The sequence below is a fragment of the Theropithecus gelada genome, chromosome 3 (assembly GCF_003255815.1).
Source record: "Theropithecus gelada isolate Dixy chromosome 3, Tgel_1.0, whole genome shotgun sequence".
Classification (NCBI taxonomy): domain Eukaryota; kingdom Metazoa; phylum Chordata; class Mammalia; order Primates; family Cercopithecidae; genus Theropithecus; species Theropithecus gelada.
The window spans coordinates 126,310,518-126,327,978 of record NC_037670.1 but is presented as its reverse complement, the minus strand read 5'-3'; the positions used below and the strand labels follow the sequence as shown (position 1 = coordinate 126,327,978).

Below are 17,461 nucleotides of genomic sequence, written 5' to 3'. Positions count from 1 at the left end.
ATTTTTTTACTATATAAAAATGACTTTTTGTATACAACTATACAAAAATAGCTTTTTGTATAGTTTGTATAGTTGTACCATCAATGAAGACCTAACAAATAGGAAAATATAATTATAGCAAGCATTAAAAAAAATTAAACCTAACTCAAGCTTGTATTATTATTATTTTGAATATTCAAAACATTTAAGGGTTATATTACTAGTTTATATATACCTATAATAAATGTGAAAAAGTTAAAAAGCTGTAATCAAAATATTGAGTGTAACTGATGAAAAGTACTAAATTAATCAAGAAAAGGGATACTGCAAATAACTATTCTGTCACTTTGTTAACTCTTTCACTAATACCGTATTTCATCAATTTGTGATTGTGCTCTTAGGATAAAGTTTATCATGCATTGTAGAACTAAGCAGTTATATCCTGGGCATATTTTCGTTGATTGTGATTTTTGGGAAAGTTTTCCAGATTTTAATAGTTTACAGTAACATGGCATTGAGTGATAACTCTTTCTATTCCAATCACCTATTCTTCTTCCAGAGACAATATGTTTTGTTTTTGTTTTTTAACGGGTTGAATTCTGTCTATATCTCTCTCTTCTTTAGTCTTTTTTTAAAAAAATGTTTTACACGTAACTAACTTGGATGTAATATAGCTCCCTTTTCTAACATTGGCATGCAACAATTTAGTCACTGCAAAGTCAGTTTCTTGAACATTTCCAGATAAGCAGTTATAAATAGCATAGTGGATATATTTCACTTTTTGGGAATCATTCATTTGTTTTGGTTGTCTACAACTGATATTATGTGTAGTATTCAGAGTCCCCCTAAAACTGGTAGGTTGATACCTTTGGAAGTTTACTATATTTCTCTTATCAAATGAGATAGAGACTTAAATATTCCTCCTGTTGGGCAGCAGCATGACCATGATCTTGACTGCCATTTCAGTGGCTGTCCATTGTCGTGGCTAACTCACTCTGGATTTTTTCTCTTTAATCATGACAGCTGTACATCTAAATATTTTTAAAGATGTACTGTGTTTATCTCATTTGGGGGCTGGTTTGCCAGCATATGAATGAGACTTTTAAAAATATTAGGTACAAGAAGATCTTAAGAGAAATGTTAATTTTAGAAGTCCTAAGCTGAGTTCAGAGATCTTGATGATATTTTCTTCTTTCAGACTTTGTTAAGACGGGAAGTGGTTAAACTAAGCACTTATCAACTAAGCACTTACCAACTTATCAACTAAGACTTAACAAAATTATTTCTGATGATAAATTGAAAAGCTGGATACTTCCGTTATCTCTATTAACATAACTGATAGGAAAATAAATTAATAACCACACAGATATCTAAGCTTTGTGTATGGTATCTTGATGGTTTTCTAGATGTTAGGATGAGGACCACTATTCTATTTTTGTATATATATATTTTTTTAACCTATCTCACTGCGCACACTGAGAGAACCACCCTTTTTTTTTTTTTTTTTTTTTTTGAGACAGGGTCTCACTCCTGTAGTCCTGGGTGGAGTGCAGTGGCATGATCATGGCTCACTGAAGCCTCAACCTCCCAGGCTCAGGTGATTCTCCCACTTAAGACTCTCAAGTAGCTGGGACTCTAGGCATTCGCCACCATGCCCAACTAAGAGAACCACTATTTTAAAACCCTGTATTTATAAGTTGGAAAGGTACTATTTGTCATCTCAAAGTACATTTTATTCTGAAGATAAAACTATTATTTTTGAAATGACATAGTATTTCTCATTTGAAAAATTGGGAATTACTTTAATAAACCTTTATGAACCTGACAAAGTCTAAGAAAGTATCAATTTAAAAAGATATAGAGGCTGACCACGGTGGCTCACGCCTGTAATCCCAGCACTCCGTGAGGCCGAGGCGGGTGTATCACCTGAGGTCAGGAGTTCAAGACCAGTCTGGCCAACATGGTGAAATCCCATCTGTGCTAAAAATACAAAAATTAGCCGGGTGTGCTAGTGGGTGCCTATAATCGCAGCTATTTGAGAGGCCAAGGCAGAAGAATTGCTTGAACCCAGGTGATGGAGGTTGTAGTGAGATCGTGCCACTGCATTCCAACCTGGGTAACAGAGCAAGACTCCGTCTCAAAAAAAAAAAAAAGATACAAATCAATTGTATTTCCTAAGGATTTAGTACTTTAATTTCAATGAATTGTTATCTTAATTAATATAATTTAATTATTATATTAATATTTATTTAATTTATCATTATATTAATAATTTAATTATATTAATATTAAATATATATTTGATATTATAATTTATTACTGTAATTTAATTAATATAGTTTAATATATTAAATTATATTTTCTACTAAAGAGATTGAATAGGACGAATTACATCTTGATTGTGTGTTGTTCAGCATAGTACTTACTTCAGAAGTCACATGAATCCTAAGTTTTCTTTCTTTCCTTTCATGTCCTCTAAGATTCATTTCACTGTGACAATATCAATGAAAAACAGCAAACAGGAATTACACCTCTCACTGTGTTGCCTAGGCTGGTCTGAAACTCATGGGCTCAAGCAATTCTCCCACCTTAACCTCCCAAAGTGTTGAGATTACAGGTGTGAGCCACCACACTCAGCTTCATTAAATCTTTAATTTTCACTTTAGTGTTAAAAACAGTAAATACTAAGGCTAAATGTGACAGGAATCTTAAAGGTAGGTCAGTCAGGCATATTAGTTAACATGTGATCTAGTTTTATTCTGATTATCTGTCTCTAAATCACCAGATCAAATTAAAATACAAAAAATTAGCAGGGCATAGTGGCATGTGCCTATAATCCCAGCTACTTGGGAGGCTGAGGCAGGAGAATCACTTCAACCCAGGAGGCGGAGGTTGCAGTGAGTCGAGATGGCACCACTGCACTCCAGCCTGGGCGACAGAGCTAGACTCTGTCTCCAAAAAAAAAAAAAAAAAGAAGGAAAAAAAAAGAAATATCTGAGAAGTACCATCCTAAGCCCTGCATTGAGTCACATGCTGGGAGGACAATGCTGAAGCTCATAAGCTGATGGAGGAAAATCACATATAAACTACTGAAATACAGTGTTACAAATGCAAACAGAATATCCTAGGAGAACAAAGGAGGGTACAATGATCTCTGCCAAGTAGAGTCAGGAAGGCTTCACATTTCAGTTGGGTCTTGAAGTGAATTTAGACAGGGAGTTGGATATGCAATGTTTTTACAAGAAGAGTAGTTCTCAGAAATCTGATAAGGTCATAGAAACTAAGCTAAACTCAAGAAGCTAAGAATAGGAGAGTGAGCAGCTAAGGCACAGTGATGGAGGACAGCGGCAACTTTATGATGGTTCACTGACTGGCTGAATGACTAAGTCTGGATTGCTGGGCCTTCTTCGAGGTCCTTCCCCCTCAGCATAGAAAGATATTCCTAGGAAAAGCCCTTAAGTTACCCCTGCAAGCTTCTTTAACACCCAGAACAGAATTAAATCTGTGATTTTTTTTCTCAGAGAATCATGGAATGATAGAGTCAGAAAAGATACAGAAAATCAGTCTTGTTGTTTCTAACATCCCTCGGACTCTTAGGGATTCTCAAAATGGCAAATGAAAGTCTGTAATCAATTTTCAGCATTCTGAAAAACCTACCAGAAATTTGACATTTTCTGGTAGTATTAAATCACAGCTTTCTTTGGTTTGGGCTAGAGTTATATCGGATCCACATTAAACTGAGATTCTGACTGAGCTGTCTTCTAAATATAAGCTGTTTTCTCATTATTATTGTTAGTAGTAGTAGTAGTAGTATTTTTTTTGTTGTTGGAGAGGGGTTGATGGAGTCTCGCTCTGTCGCCAGGCTGGAGTGCAGTGGCACAATCTCGGCTCACAGCAACCTCTGCCTCCCAGGTTCAAGTAATTCTCCTGCCTCAGCCTCCCGAGTAGCTAGGACTACAGGCGCACTCCACCACGCCCAGCTCATTTTTGTATTTTTAGTAGAGATGGGGTTTCACCATATTGGCCAGGATGGTCTTGATCTCTTGACTTTGTGATCCTCCTGCCTTGGCCTCCCAAAATGCTGGGATTACAGGCGTGAGCCACCGTGCCTGGCCATTATTATTTTTTATTTTTTATTTTTTTTGAGATGGAGTCTCACTCTGTCGCCAGGCTAGAATGCAGTGGTGTGATCTCAGCTCACTGCAACCTCCACCTCCCAGGTTCAAGCAATTCTCCTGCCTCAGCCTCCCAAGTAGCTGGGACTACAGGCGCGCACCACCATGTTCAGCTAATTTTTGTATTTTTTAATAGAGAAGGGGTTTCACCATGTTGGCCAGGATGGTCTTGATCTCTTGACCTCATGATCCGCCTGCCTCATCCTCCCAAAGTGCTGGGATTACAGGCATGAGCCACCATGCCCGGCTTGTTTTCTCATTATTTGTATGCTCAATTTGGTAAACAGTTTTTCAAAATCTAAGTGTAAGCTAATAAATTACTACAATATTTGCAATTTACAAATAAACATTTTCACTGATTTCATCTTAATTTATTCTTCATAACACTGTAATCACTAATAACAGCAGAGCCAGGAGGCCACCAGTCTCAGGCCAGGGTTCTTTTCAACGGTTCCAAGCTTCTAGGGCTTTTTCCTTGCTGAGGGTGTTGCCAAGGGTGCACTGTGCATGTCTAGGAAATACTGCTTCTATCATGGAAGAAATAAAAGCAGTATAGAGATGTATGTCTCCTGTTTTCAAGATACTACTAACCTTGCTTCCAGGTACCTTTGATTTGTGGTATTTGGGTTGATCTAAGAAAATAGCATTAACTCTAGTTTTATGAAATGAGTATTATATGCATGAATTGTAAATGTCAGAAGGTAGATTTGTGTGTGTGTGTAATACTAAAAAATATAATTTCTTCCTGTACAGTAATACTTTAATTCGTAATACTCGCTACTTTCTGCTTTCCATTTTTGATGAGGGATGGTGATTTTAGTATATATGTTTATTTTAAAATCAAAATGCAATTTTTCTTGCATCCTGTTTATTTTTGTGCATGTTTTAAAGTTAAATAGAATTAATTTCCCTTTTAAAAATGTAAGTAGAATTTTACAATATTTGTTTTTTAAATAAATCTCTCATCCCCACTGCCTTTACTGTATTTTTATTCCCTAAAACAAGGCAACAGGAGGAATTACTTAAACATCTGAGTCTCAGTAACCTGTGTTCCTTTTGATAAATTAATTTTATCAATACTATCCTTTGAGGTAGTTACTTTTGTTTATTGATGCCAACATGAGTCATATAGCAATCAGTGGTAAAACTAAACCTGCCTGGAGCAGCCACAGTTTTTGACCCTCTTTGCCTGCAGTAATTGGAATTTAGCTCTCTTGCCATTTATACTCCAGCCTAGGAGACAGAGTGAGACCCTGTCTCTCTTAAAAACAAAACAAAACAAACAAAATCACAGTTGTTTCTTGGTATCCATGGGAGATTAGTTCTGGGATACCCCCACCCACCACCACCCCCACACCCCCACAAGATACCAGCCTCTGAGGATGCTCAAGTCTTGTGTATGAATGGTATAATATTTGCATATAGCCCATGCATATCCTCTCATTTACTTTAAATCCTCTTTTAATACCTAATAACAGTATAAATGTTATGTAAATCATTATTATACTGTATTGCTTAGGGAATAATGACAAGAAAAAAATGTCTGTACCTGTTCAGTACAGGTGCAAGCATAGTAAGCCTAACTACATTTTCAATTTGAGGTTGGTTAAATCCACAAATATGGAACCTGTGGATGTGGAGGCCTGGCCATGACCCAGTTATTATCCTGCTTTCACCTTCTAGCTTTAGCATCTATAGATTATTCTTGCCCTAATTATTATTATGATTTCCAAGTGGTTATTTTTCTAACTCTATCATTCCTTCTACATTTATTAGTTGGCATTCTGCTTTAAGGAGAAGTTTTCCTTTATTTATTTACTCACAGATTTCTATTTTATTCAATTTTTTACCGTCATTATTTATTTTGATGATCAGATTGACCTAATTTTGGCCATAGAACCCCTTTGAGCAATTAACCTTGCTTTCTGACATATCTGTATCAGTCTTTGAGCATTTCCTTACTTTCTGGCACAACAAAATGTTTTGGATTCAACTTGTATTTCCTCTGTCCCAGCCTGGAATCAACTATTTTTTCAAGAAGAGTAGTGTATATAGAAACCAAAATCTGAGTTCAAGATGTGCTTGTTGCAACTGGGGTGTTGTTAACCCCAGACCTTTTCAGTGAGCAGAGCTAGAAAATGTATATTTGGCCCTTTACAATTATATTTATTTCTATAGCTATCTAGATATATTATACACCATCAATTTGCATTGATAGCTCCAATTCAAATACAGTCCTGCAGGGTTCATTCTATCTCTCCCTTTTTTTGTTTTTTGTTTTTTTTTTTTGAGACGGAGTCTCGCTCTGTCACCCAGGCTGGAGTGCAGTGGCGCGATCTCGGCTCACTGCAAGCTCTGCCTCCTGGGTTCACGCCATTCTCCTGCCTCAGCCTCCCGAGTAGCTGGGACTACAGGTGCCCGCTACCACGCCCAGCTAATTTTTTTTGTACTTTTAGTAGAAATGGGGTTTCACCGTGTTAGCCAGGATGGTCTCAATCTCCTGACGTTGTGATCCGCCCGTCTCGGCCTCCCAAAGTGCTGGGTTTACAGACATGAGCCACCGCGCCCGGCCTCTTCTTCTTTTTATATCTTCTTTCTCTATCAGTGAGAAAAATTTGATTCCCATTATCCTCAATATGTTTACTTATTCCAATTGTCGCCTTTATGTAGGTCAACTTCTAACCCTGCCAGGCTGCACCTGGTACTCTTCTCTAATATTATCCCTAAATGTGCTTCCATTATTGACTATCACTGGGCTGCTCTTGCTGTCCCACTCCATTGATATTCTTGCAAGTGCTTTCATTACCAGCTACTACCAGGCTGCCTCTGTTTGTAAACTCTGAGAGTAATACTTACATTTAGCATTTTTCTTTTGCCACTGCAGCTTAGTTTGCAACTTACCTCCATAGGGTTCATAAGAAGCATCAAATACCTACTACAGCTTAGTAAATTACTGTTCTTGTCTCCTGAGGGTGTAACATGAACTTTGAGGAGATAGTGGGGAGAGCAACAACCCAGAGAAGATTGGAAGGAAGCAGAGGTAAGGACAGGAGGAAGTGAGAGATAGCTGAAAGGTATCATTTGGGATGAATGCTACCGGTACTCTTTCTCCTGGTTTCACATAGTATTTACCCTGCTCTGTTAAGAAAAGAATACATTCTCCTTAGAAAAATGGTTAAAGCAACAGTTATTACAGACTCAAAGACCCTTTTACTGGCCTACCCCCACCCCCCTACCTTACCCTTTTTTAACCCTGTAGAGTCTGGTTCATTCTACACGTTCCCAAATTTTCAGCCACTATTTCTACTTCGACTGCTGGCCTCCAGGCTCATGTTTTCAGCTGCCTACTAACATTTCTCAGAGTGTTCCATCTTTCTTCCTAAATAAATTTCTCTTCTTGCATATATTGTCTGATTAATGGTTCTACCAACTTTTCCATCTTCTTTGACCTAATTTATCCCCCTTTTCCTCTCCCTTCTCAGCCCAGTCTGATTTTCATGAACCTTTTTAAATACCTTTCCAGTACATTCTCTCTTCCTTATCTTTGAGTTTCTGACATTTTCAGGATATCAAGTAACTTAACTTCACTTGGTCTTTTTCCACATCTGCACATTGCACAGTATTCAAGGGAGAGGTAAAGGAAACAATTAATAACTAATGTTTTTGTCACTTTCTCTCCCAGAGAAAGTAACATGTTTCCTCTGCATCTTTAATTTTCTATTTTTTGCCCATTTTCCTCTCTCCTGTAATTCATGTTCTTCCCTCTCCCCATCCTCTTTATCCTATGGCTTATTGTTCCCTTGGTCTCTCCATGCTTCTGAGGATCATACAGAAAGTAAAGGATCTGGAAATTTGACTTTTCAGTCTTGCAACTCTGTGGAGATGTGCTCTGAATGACTAAAAAGCACTGGAGCTCTGTAGAGCATATGGGGAATGATGGTCTTTTTGGAACCTTGCAGAAGAAGGACAAGGAAGGAAAGGGGCCAGTTTGCATAAGACAGAAACTTTCTAGGTTGATGAGTGTGTTAAGAAATCCTAACAGGCAGTTTCCCGGAGAGTGGGCAGTTTGAGGTAGTATGGAGAATATAATTAACTTAATAGTCAGAAGGTCTGTACTCTAGTGCAAGCTTTGCTTCTAACTGGCTGCGTGACCTTAAATAAGTCACTTAGACTGGTTCTTGTTCCTTGTTTCCAAAATGAGCATTTAGAATAGGTGAGTTTTAAGGTCCTGCTCAGTTCTAAAGTACAGATTCCAATAGAACTGAGTAACTTAGTGTTAAAACTAATGTGGGGTTTTTTGGTATGTGTGCATTTTTAAAAAACTTTTGGTTTTTGACCTAACTGAAGGCAATATACTATTTTTATTTTTCCTTACTTGCAAAACTGATACCTCCAACAAAAATTCAAGGGAATTTATTTAAATATAATTGCTTTAAAAATGTTTTATGATAGACTTAATCTGCATTGAGCACATTTTAATTTTGTGTGGGACTAACTTCATATTTCTACTAACCATTTCCTTTGAATAACTGTTCTTTCACCCGCTGTAGTCTTTGAAGAGGACTCAAGTGTTTGCCTGTTAGTAAAAAACATCTTATTTCCCATGTTATATTTTGTATGTTGAAAAAAAATTTATTCTTATAAATATCCTCAATTCTAGCCCTTTAGATATTTATAAGCTGCATGATTACTAATATCTTTTCCAGAGATTATTTCAGTGGGTGAAAGAGATTACTCTTTTATTTTCTTTGTGTTGTTCTTTTTCACTTCTTATATTATTTAGAAACTTATTTAAAATTTTCCTTTTTTTATATCTTTTTATGTTACAAAAGACCTGTGTCTTCATTGTATATTAAAATGAGTTGTGTACTAAAATGAATTTATCAAACTAAGTTAAACCATGAATTGCAACTTAACCTGACAGATCATTTTTTAAATAAACTTCAAAATATATTTTTAATCAGAAATGGGCAAAATTTTGTTTCTATATTTTGTTCAAAGACCATTTGATTTACTAAGAATTTTTTGATAAGTTAGGGCATGTCTCCTAGAATTGTTGTCTGTAAGACCTCAAAACCTTTGAAGTAAGCTGAAATAGGAGACATTAATTTACATGTTTATTCTAGCTGTTAGATATATTTCTAAATTATTTATTATACAAATAGGATGGTCATTAAAATTTAGAGAAGTAGCTATCTGATGTAATTATTAACAGATTATAATTGCTATCAGTAACCTATCCAAAATAAGCTAAGTCCAAACATTCTCCTGCATATTTTAATTTTTAGATCGAAGAAAGCAAAGAATTCAATTGATAAATCAACTGAAACTGACAATGGCTATGTATCCCTTGATGGGAAAAAGACTGTTAAAAGCAGTGAAGATGGAATACAAAACCATGAACCTCAGTGTGAAACTATTCAACCAGAAGAGACAGCCTGGAACGCAGGAACACTGCGTTCCAGGGATGGTCCTAGCAAAGTACGTGTGATTTTTAAAATAGTTTGCCTGTGTGATTTTATATTAGCTAATGTGAAGTGACTTAGGTATAGTAGTTGCCCTTGAACTATTTTCTCCAGAATTAATTCTGTGAGCCTTTGTAACACGAAACTGTAAATGAGATAAAGTGTTGTGATTCAACTTGATTGACGATATAATCTGACACCTTCTGAATTGATGGCTTCAGTTTTTTCAAAATGTTTTTTTTGAGACAAGGTGTTAACTCTGTTATCCAGGCTGGAGTGAGATGGTGTGATCTTGGCTCGCAGCAGCCTCAGCCTCCCAGGCACAAATGATCTTCCCGCCTCAGCCTCCTGAGTAGCTAGAACTACAGGCATGCGCCACCATGCCCAGCTAATTTTTTTTTTTTTTTTGTAGCGACAGGGCTTAGCCATGTTGCCCACACTGGTCTCGAACTTTTGTACTCAAGCAATCCACCCACCTCAGCCTTCCAAAGTTCTGGGATTATAGGCATGAGCCACTGTGGCTAGCCCCAAAACGTTAAAAGCACTTTATAACTTACAGTTGTTGTTTGTTAAGCCTTTTTCTTTCCCTACTTCTATGTATGTAAGAATTTGCACTAAGTGGAACATGTAATAATTCAGAAAGCTGAACTAGGAAACCAGTTTTCCATTCATGTTCTCTATAAGAAGATACCTTGTTTTTCCTGCATTCATTACCTGTGGTGTCAACATATCTGTTTTGTTTTCTTTTGTTTTGTTTTTGATCTGGAAAAAATCTTACTGGGGACATATTTGTTAAAGAGAACAATTATTTCTTTACTTTTCCAAAATAGAGAGACTCTGGTTTTATTGCAACAAAGCTTAATGTGATGTCTCTATTTCTTTGCTTCACTGAATTTTTTTTGGTTGAACAGTTTATTCTTTAGAAGCTGTTACTGTAAAAAATATAGAGAGAGTCAAATTAAAAGATGTTACCTCTGTTACATTTGGGAATGTGAGCATGAACATATTGTGTTGAGGAAAATAAAGAAAAGAGGATTCTCTAATTTTGGGTAAAGTATATGTTACTACTTGAACGTTCATGTATTTTCAGTACCAGTAACCATAGTACAGCATGGGCCTGCAATGAATGTAGTCCCTTACTCTAATTTTAGATTTTTTTCAGCATTTAGCTCTGATGATGTGAGCCTCTCATCACTGTTATCATTCAGCAGATAAATTTTCAGTCATACAGCTTTCAAACACATTTTCAGGCTTGTATTAATATTACATAGTAAAGTTGTATGAGGAACATGAAAATATCCATAAAACGTATGCTTTAGAGTCATTTAATTTCATAATTTCTAAACTCTGGATATCTTTTACACATTGATGTGTGTAGAATGTTGTCTGACATGTGCACACATGCAGTTGCTATTTACTTCCTCTTGTCCTATAAACTATTATTAAATTAGTGGTGTGTCTTACAATTGATGGCTTTTCCAGTTTGAAAAAATAGTATAATATGTTCTTTCACCTTCTTTTAAGTGGTCTCTGTTCTGCTTTTCTCCTGTTTATATTTCTTTTTGTTTGTTTGTTTGTTTTTTGAGACATGGTCTCACTATGTTGCCCAGGCTGGAGTTTAGTGGTGCAATTATAGCTCACTGCAGCCTAAAACTCCTGTGCTCAAGTGATCCTCTCACCTCACTCTCCCGAATAGCTGGGAGTACAGGTGTGCACTGCTATGCCTGGCTGATTTTTTATTTTTATTTTTTTTAAGAGACTGAGTTTCGCTCTGTTGCCCAAGCTGGTCTCGAACCCCTGGCCTCAAACAGTCCTCCCACCTCAGCCTCCCAAAGTGCTGGGATTACAGGCTTGAGCCACTGTGCCTGGCATATTTCTTGTTTTTGGAAACTGTTTCAAATCCTTTTATGAACAGAAATATTATGGGATAATATTTGACAAATGGCTATTGAAGTACTTTTAAAAGTAAAAATGCTTTAAAAGTATAGTTACTGATTTAAGATATTTTTTCAGAAAATCAGGTAATACTAATTAGTTACTTTGTGGTAGTTGAGGATATTTTGAAGTTATGTGTGTATATGTATGCGTAATTTCAAATTTCATAGTTTAAAAGCTAAAAGGTTGGTTAGAAATTACCTATAATCCTCTTTGTGTACTCCCCACTTAGGATACCCAAAGGAAAGTAACAAATGTCTCTGATGAAGTCTCCAGTGAGGAAGGTCCTGAAACAGGATACTCATTACGTCGTCACGTGGACAGGACTTCTGAAAGCGTTCTTCGGAATAGAAAGTCACACCATTATAAGAAACATTACCCTAATGAGGTATATACTTTGTCCTTAAGTATATACATACATATCTATTTTATATGTTACTAATTTATAACTTCTTTCAACAATTAAAAATTGTTGAAATAAATATTTCACATTATTATCAATATTTATTGTTGCGTGATCTGGATTTATAAAATAGCAGTTTTATGTTTATGTATTGCACATGTATTGATAGATAGCCACATATTTGAGCTCACTTTGTGCATTATCTTTGAAGACTCATACATTGCTTGTTGTTTGCTTTTAAAGAAGATCATTCTGGAGAGAGAATCTGCACACTCCTATGTTCACTTTTCTACAATTTGAAAGGCTTCATACATTTGATCATAGCAAAGTTATTATTTTAAGTAACTTCCTTCACGTTGCTGTCACCAGTTATTAAGTCCCCATACTGCAAAATTCAGTTCTTTTTTCTTTGTTTCCCTTTTTCCTTATTAATTTTTATTGTCTCTAAACCCTTTTCAACTATATGATATCTCTTAAGCTTAAAATTATTTAAAGAATTTCATTCAGTTGTATTTTCAGTTTCTAATCTGAGGGTAGAACATTTGGCTTTAAGGCAAATAAATTACACTGTTTATCACTTTTTTTTTTTTTTTTTTTTTTTTTTGAGACGGAGTCTCACTTTTTTATAAACATTACCTTTTACTCTTTTTGAGCTATGTTAGTATTTTTTTCCTTGATGGTTTTGGGTTAAACTTGTAAAAAAAACCACATGTTACGCTGTGCTGGAATATGATTGCCTTCAGAGTATTAAGATTAGAAGAGTTACTATTCTTGGCACACTCTGCTTTGTGGTTGTGTCTCTGGTTAATCTTCTGGTGATTGTGGTTTTGTTTCTTTTCCCAGTGGTTGCCATTAGACAGACACAAATGCCGGTGTGTCTGCTCCATTGCCTCTTCACCCACGTCATTTGATGTAGTGTCCCTTGTTCCTAAACCAGATAACCAAGCTTGTAAAATTTTGTCTTACTGTATGTACTGTTAGAAGTCAGTTGGTACTGCAAGGGAGCTGGAGGGCTGTTTGACCTCTCTCCCAGAATAAATTATTTGGCAGTAGAGGTATTTTTCTTACTCCATGATCTTTGCTCTTGTTGGTTTGCAACTGTATTTTAAACGATTGAGGTTCTTGAAGGGCAGAACATTATTCAACCTATTAATTTTAACTTTTAAATTAAAAAGTTGCTTAAAATCTTGATTTCCAGCTAAGTAAGGCTGATAGTAAGCATTGGTTGATTCACATCTTTTTTAATGATATAAGTAATTACATGAATATAAAATATGGCTATAAAATTCTTCATCTATAAAGTGAAGAATGTAGACTAGGTGATATTTTAAAAGCTGCATTCAGTTCTCAAAAATTTTTACTCTTAAACCAGCTTTAAAGGGCTTTTCTAAAAAAAGCAAAATAAAGCCTCCTTTGAATAAATAAAATGGAAACAGAAGATTTGTAGTGCTCTTTTGCATTTTTATTTATAAATTTAAATTTATAAATTACTGTACTCTCTTCAAATTACTAGTAATGTTTTTTCTTTAAGAGTGAGGTATGAAAAAATCATTTGGACCCACCCAAACACAAATGAGCAAGCATCTCTAGCACCTAGATTGTGCCATTTATCACTAAGTAAACAAAACAAAACAAAAACAAAACAACTTCTTGAAGAAGTGACTGATTCCTGGTTGTTGTTTGTTGCAGGAAATACACAATACACAACCTCTTACAATATGAGACAGAGCAAGGAAGCCATCAAAGACTACTAAAGTCTTTTCAGAAAGACTTGGGAGCCAAAGATAGAGTAGTTTGAACTTTAGTTTTCCTTTATAAAAGTATTCCAATGATAAACGAAAAACAAAATGAAAAAGAAAATTCTTTGGGGAAGTATTTTGTGCGTGGATGGGATTGGTGGGCTTTATTGTAAGATAATGGGTCAGGAACCTAGCCATTCGTTGTAAGCCTCCCAGATGGCGATATCTATAGATAAACTTTTTAGGGGCATGTATTTTTTAGGGAAGAATCGTCCAATCTTCTAGTGGGATGGCGGTAGTAGGTAATAAAACAGGCTGCTCTGGTGTTTGGCACCAAAGGAAGTGGGGATGAGTTGGGAATCTTGTAGACTTTCATTTAATCCCCGTTTTTTGCCTTTTTCTACTCTCTACTATATCTAGTTGACTTCTTCCAGTGTTCTGTTGGGAGGAGTTACTTGGTTATCTGGGATGCAGGAGGCATCCTAGGGAACTGACAGCTTCTTTTAAGTGTTTCTTCTGTTTCCTACTCTGTCTTGCTTTGTTCAACTCTACAAATATTGTTCGATTTTTACTCCCAATTGTAGGTTAGCTTTTCATCTCAGAAAGTAACATTTGATGAGAAGCATAATGAAGAAACCATGGGCTTGGAGTTAGACTATTTAAATGACCTTGGGAAAATTATTTAACTTCTGAGTTTTTTTAAACACTTTTCCTTCCACCCCCCCAAAAAACATTTATGTTTTAAGTTCATATTCCCTTCAAATAAATACTGTGTGTTCTCTAACTTTGATTATATGTTCGGTTTGGGCGTCTCAAGATTTGAAATGATGAGCAGTACAAACTAAAACAAATGTGTTTTAATTTGAACTGTTCAATTCTAAAATTTTCTTTTTTTAGACTTTATTTGGCAATTTGTAGTAATATTCACTATTAATCACACAAATATTGTAGGTAAAATTCTGTTTGAAATGAAGACAATTATAGGCAATAGTTTTTAGTTTAGTTTAGTTTTTTTTTTTTTTGAAACGGAGTTTCACTCTCCTTGCCCAGGCTGGAGTGCAGTAGCGCGATCTCGGCTCACTGCAACCTCTGCCTCACAGGTTCAAGTGATTCTCCTGCCTCAGCTAATTTTTGTATTTTAATGGGGTTTCGCCATGTTGGCTAAGCTGGTCTTGATCCACCCACCTGGACCTCCCAAAGTGCTGGGATTATAGGGGTGAGCCACCGCTCCCAGCCAGATTTTTAAATGTATAAAATGACCCACTTGGCCAGGTGCGGTGCTCACGCCTGTAATCCCAGCACTTTGGGAGGCTGAGGCGGGCAGATCACAAGGTCAAGAGATCAAGACCATCCTGGCCAACATGGTAAAACCCCATCTCTACAAAAAATACAAAAATTAGCTGACTGTGGTGGCACGCACCTGTAGTCCCAGCTACTTGGGAGGCTGTGGCAGGAGAATCGCTTGAACCCAGGAGGCAGAGGTTGCAGTAAGCCAAGATCACGCCACTGCCCTCCAGCCTGGTGACAGAGTAAGATTCCATCTCAAAAAAACCCACTTATTAATCTGCATTTGGCAAAAAACACTTCTAAAGAATTATATATATTTTCTTAATCAGGTAATCATTAATTAGTTTCAGTTAAAGTCATCAGGCCTTTAATCCTGTTACTATTTCCAAATCTGATTAGCAAGTCTGCATCAGAAGTTATAGATAATAAACTATCTTTATCACAAATTTTAAATTAGCAATTATTAAAAGCTTAATGCTTTCTGTGCCTTGCTAATGAAAACTGGTGACATTAGAGAACCTGAAATATTTTTGGAGTGCTGTTTATAAAACAAAGCAGAGTGATTTTTGTCTTCTTTTTCTTTCTATATTTATTTTGTTTTTACTTATTAATCATTTTCTTCTCTTTTAAAAGTTTTTCTTTTTACTTCTTTCTAAACAAACAGCCCTTCTCCCACAAACACTCTATTAACACATTGTAGATTCATAATCCCCATTCTAATACCAGTAGATTAATTATTAATATTGTACCTCATTCACTCGAGGTATTCTGTTACCTGTGGTAAGGAGATGGTCCCAAAAAAAAAAAAAATCCGTCTTTTGTGGACTTGTAGTGTATTGAGATTTGCAATCTATTTGAGAATATTAAACACATGAATATTAAGACAGACAATATTGACCGCACATGCGGTGGCTCACACCTGTAATCCCAGCACTTTGGGAGGCTGAGGTGGGCGGATCCCTTGAGCTCAGAAGTTAGAGACCCACCTGTGCAACATGGCGAAACCCCACCTCTCAAAAAGAAAAAAAACGAAGTACAAAATTTAGCCAGGCGTGGTGGTACATGCATGTAGTCCCGCTTCAAAAAAAAGAGGCCAGTGCCATGGCTCACCCCTGTAATCCCTGCACTTTGGGAGGCTGAGGTGGGTGGATCACTTGAGGTCGCGAGTTCCAGACCATTCTGGCCAACGTGGTAAAACCCCATCTCTACTGAAATACAAAAATTAGCCTGGTGTGGTGGCAGGCTCCTGTAGTCCTAGTTACTCAGGAGTAACTAGGTATATATAGGTAACCTATGTATATATATACATATATGTGTGTGTATATATATATAGAGAGAGATTGATTCTGGAAAGCAGTGCAAAATTTATTGTCAAATGAATATAAATAATAACTCACTTCAGGCCGGGCTTGATGGCTCAGGCCTGTAATCTCTGTACTTTCGGAGGCCAAGGTGGGTGGATCACCTGAAGTCAAGACCAGCCTGGCCAACATGGTGAAACCCCATCTCTACTAAAAATACAAAAATTAGCCAGTTGCAGTGGCATGCATCTGTAACCCCAGCTACTCGGGAGGCTGAGGCAGGAGAATCACTTGAACCTGAGAGGTGGAAGTTGTGGTGAGTGGAGATTACGTGTCACTGTACTCCACCCTGGGCGACACAGTGAGCTTCTGTCTCAAAATAATAATAATAATAATAACTCACTTCAGGGACAAAGTGATCACTCTAGGTAGGTGGCTTTAAGGTAGCATTTGTTGAGCCCCTGCTTTGTGCCAGGTTTGTATTCAAACTTCCCATGCTCATTTAATTTTTAACAGCTTTTTAAAGGAGTGCAGGATTAATGATAAGAGGTAGGAGCATAATTAAGGCCTAGGGTGGAACATAATCAAAGCAAAGAACAAACCATGCTTAGGGACTCAGGAGTAGCCTACTGTCACTGGAGAAAAAGGTTGTGGTATGTAGTGGAAGACAAGGTCAAAAAGTAGCACATATGAAGATGAACATGCTAGGTGAAGGAGTCAGAACTTTATCCAGGGGAGCAGTGAGAAGCCAAGGAAAGATTTCGACTAGAGGAGTCAAAGAACAGCTGTGCTTTAGGAAGGTTAATCTGGAAAGAAGAGGAAGGCCTTTTAGGCAAAGATCAATTAGGAGGTGCTTATAGCAATGAAGGTATAAATGATAAAGTCTGAACACGGTGATAGCACAGGAAAGACAAAGGAATATAATGCATTTTAAAGGTACATGACAAATCTAGTCACAGAGGACAGCAGAAAAAAAAAAACAAAAGAATTTGAACGTACCTGACTATAAAGGATGGCTATGACCATGATTTATTCAGTAAAAGTTATTTTTAATTAATTTAACTCAAAATTTTACTCATTTTTATTTTGTACATTACAGACTCCCAGGATAAAGTAAACTGATTAGAAATTATTTAACTTGTTTTAGTTTTTTACTTTTATACCACAGATTATCTCA

General features: G+C 36.5%; 1 protein-coding gene across 3 annotated transcripts in view; it reads left to right on the top strand.

Moving 5' to 3' along the window:
* Positions 1 to 17,461, top strand: part of PHTF2 (putative homeodomain transcription factor 2) — a 163,849-nt gene that overhangs the window by 118,776 nt on the left and 27,612 nt on the right. For all 3 annotated transcript variants that reach the window (XM_025380417.1, XM_025380418.1, XM_025380416.1), the window contains 2 exons: positions 9,443 to 9,635; positions 11,787 to 11,942. In XM_025380417.1, the coding sequence (XP_025236202.1) occupies positions 9,443 to 9,635; positions 11,787 to 11,942 (349 nt within the window). The remainder of the gene's footprint in view (positions 1 to 9,442; positions 9,636 to 11,786; positions 11,943 to 17,461) is intronic.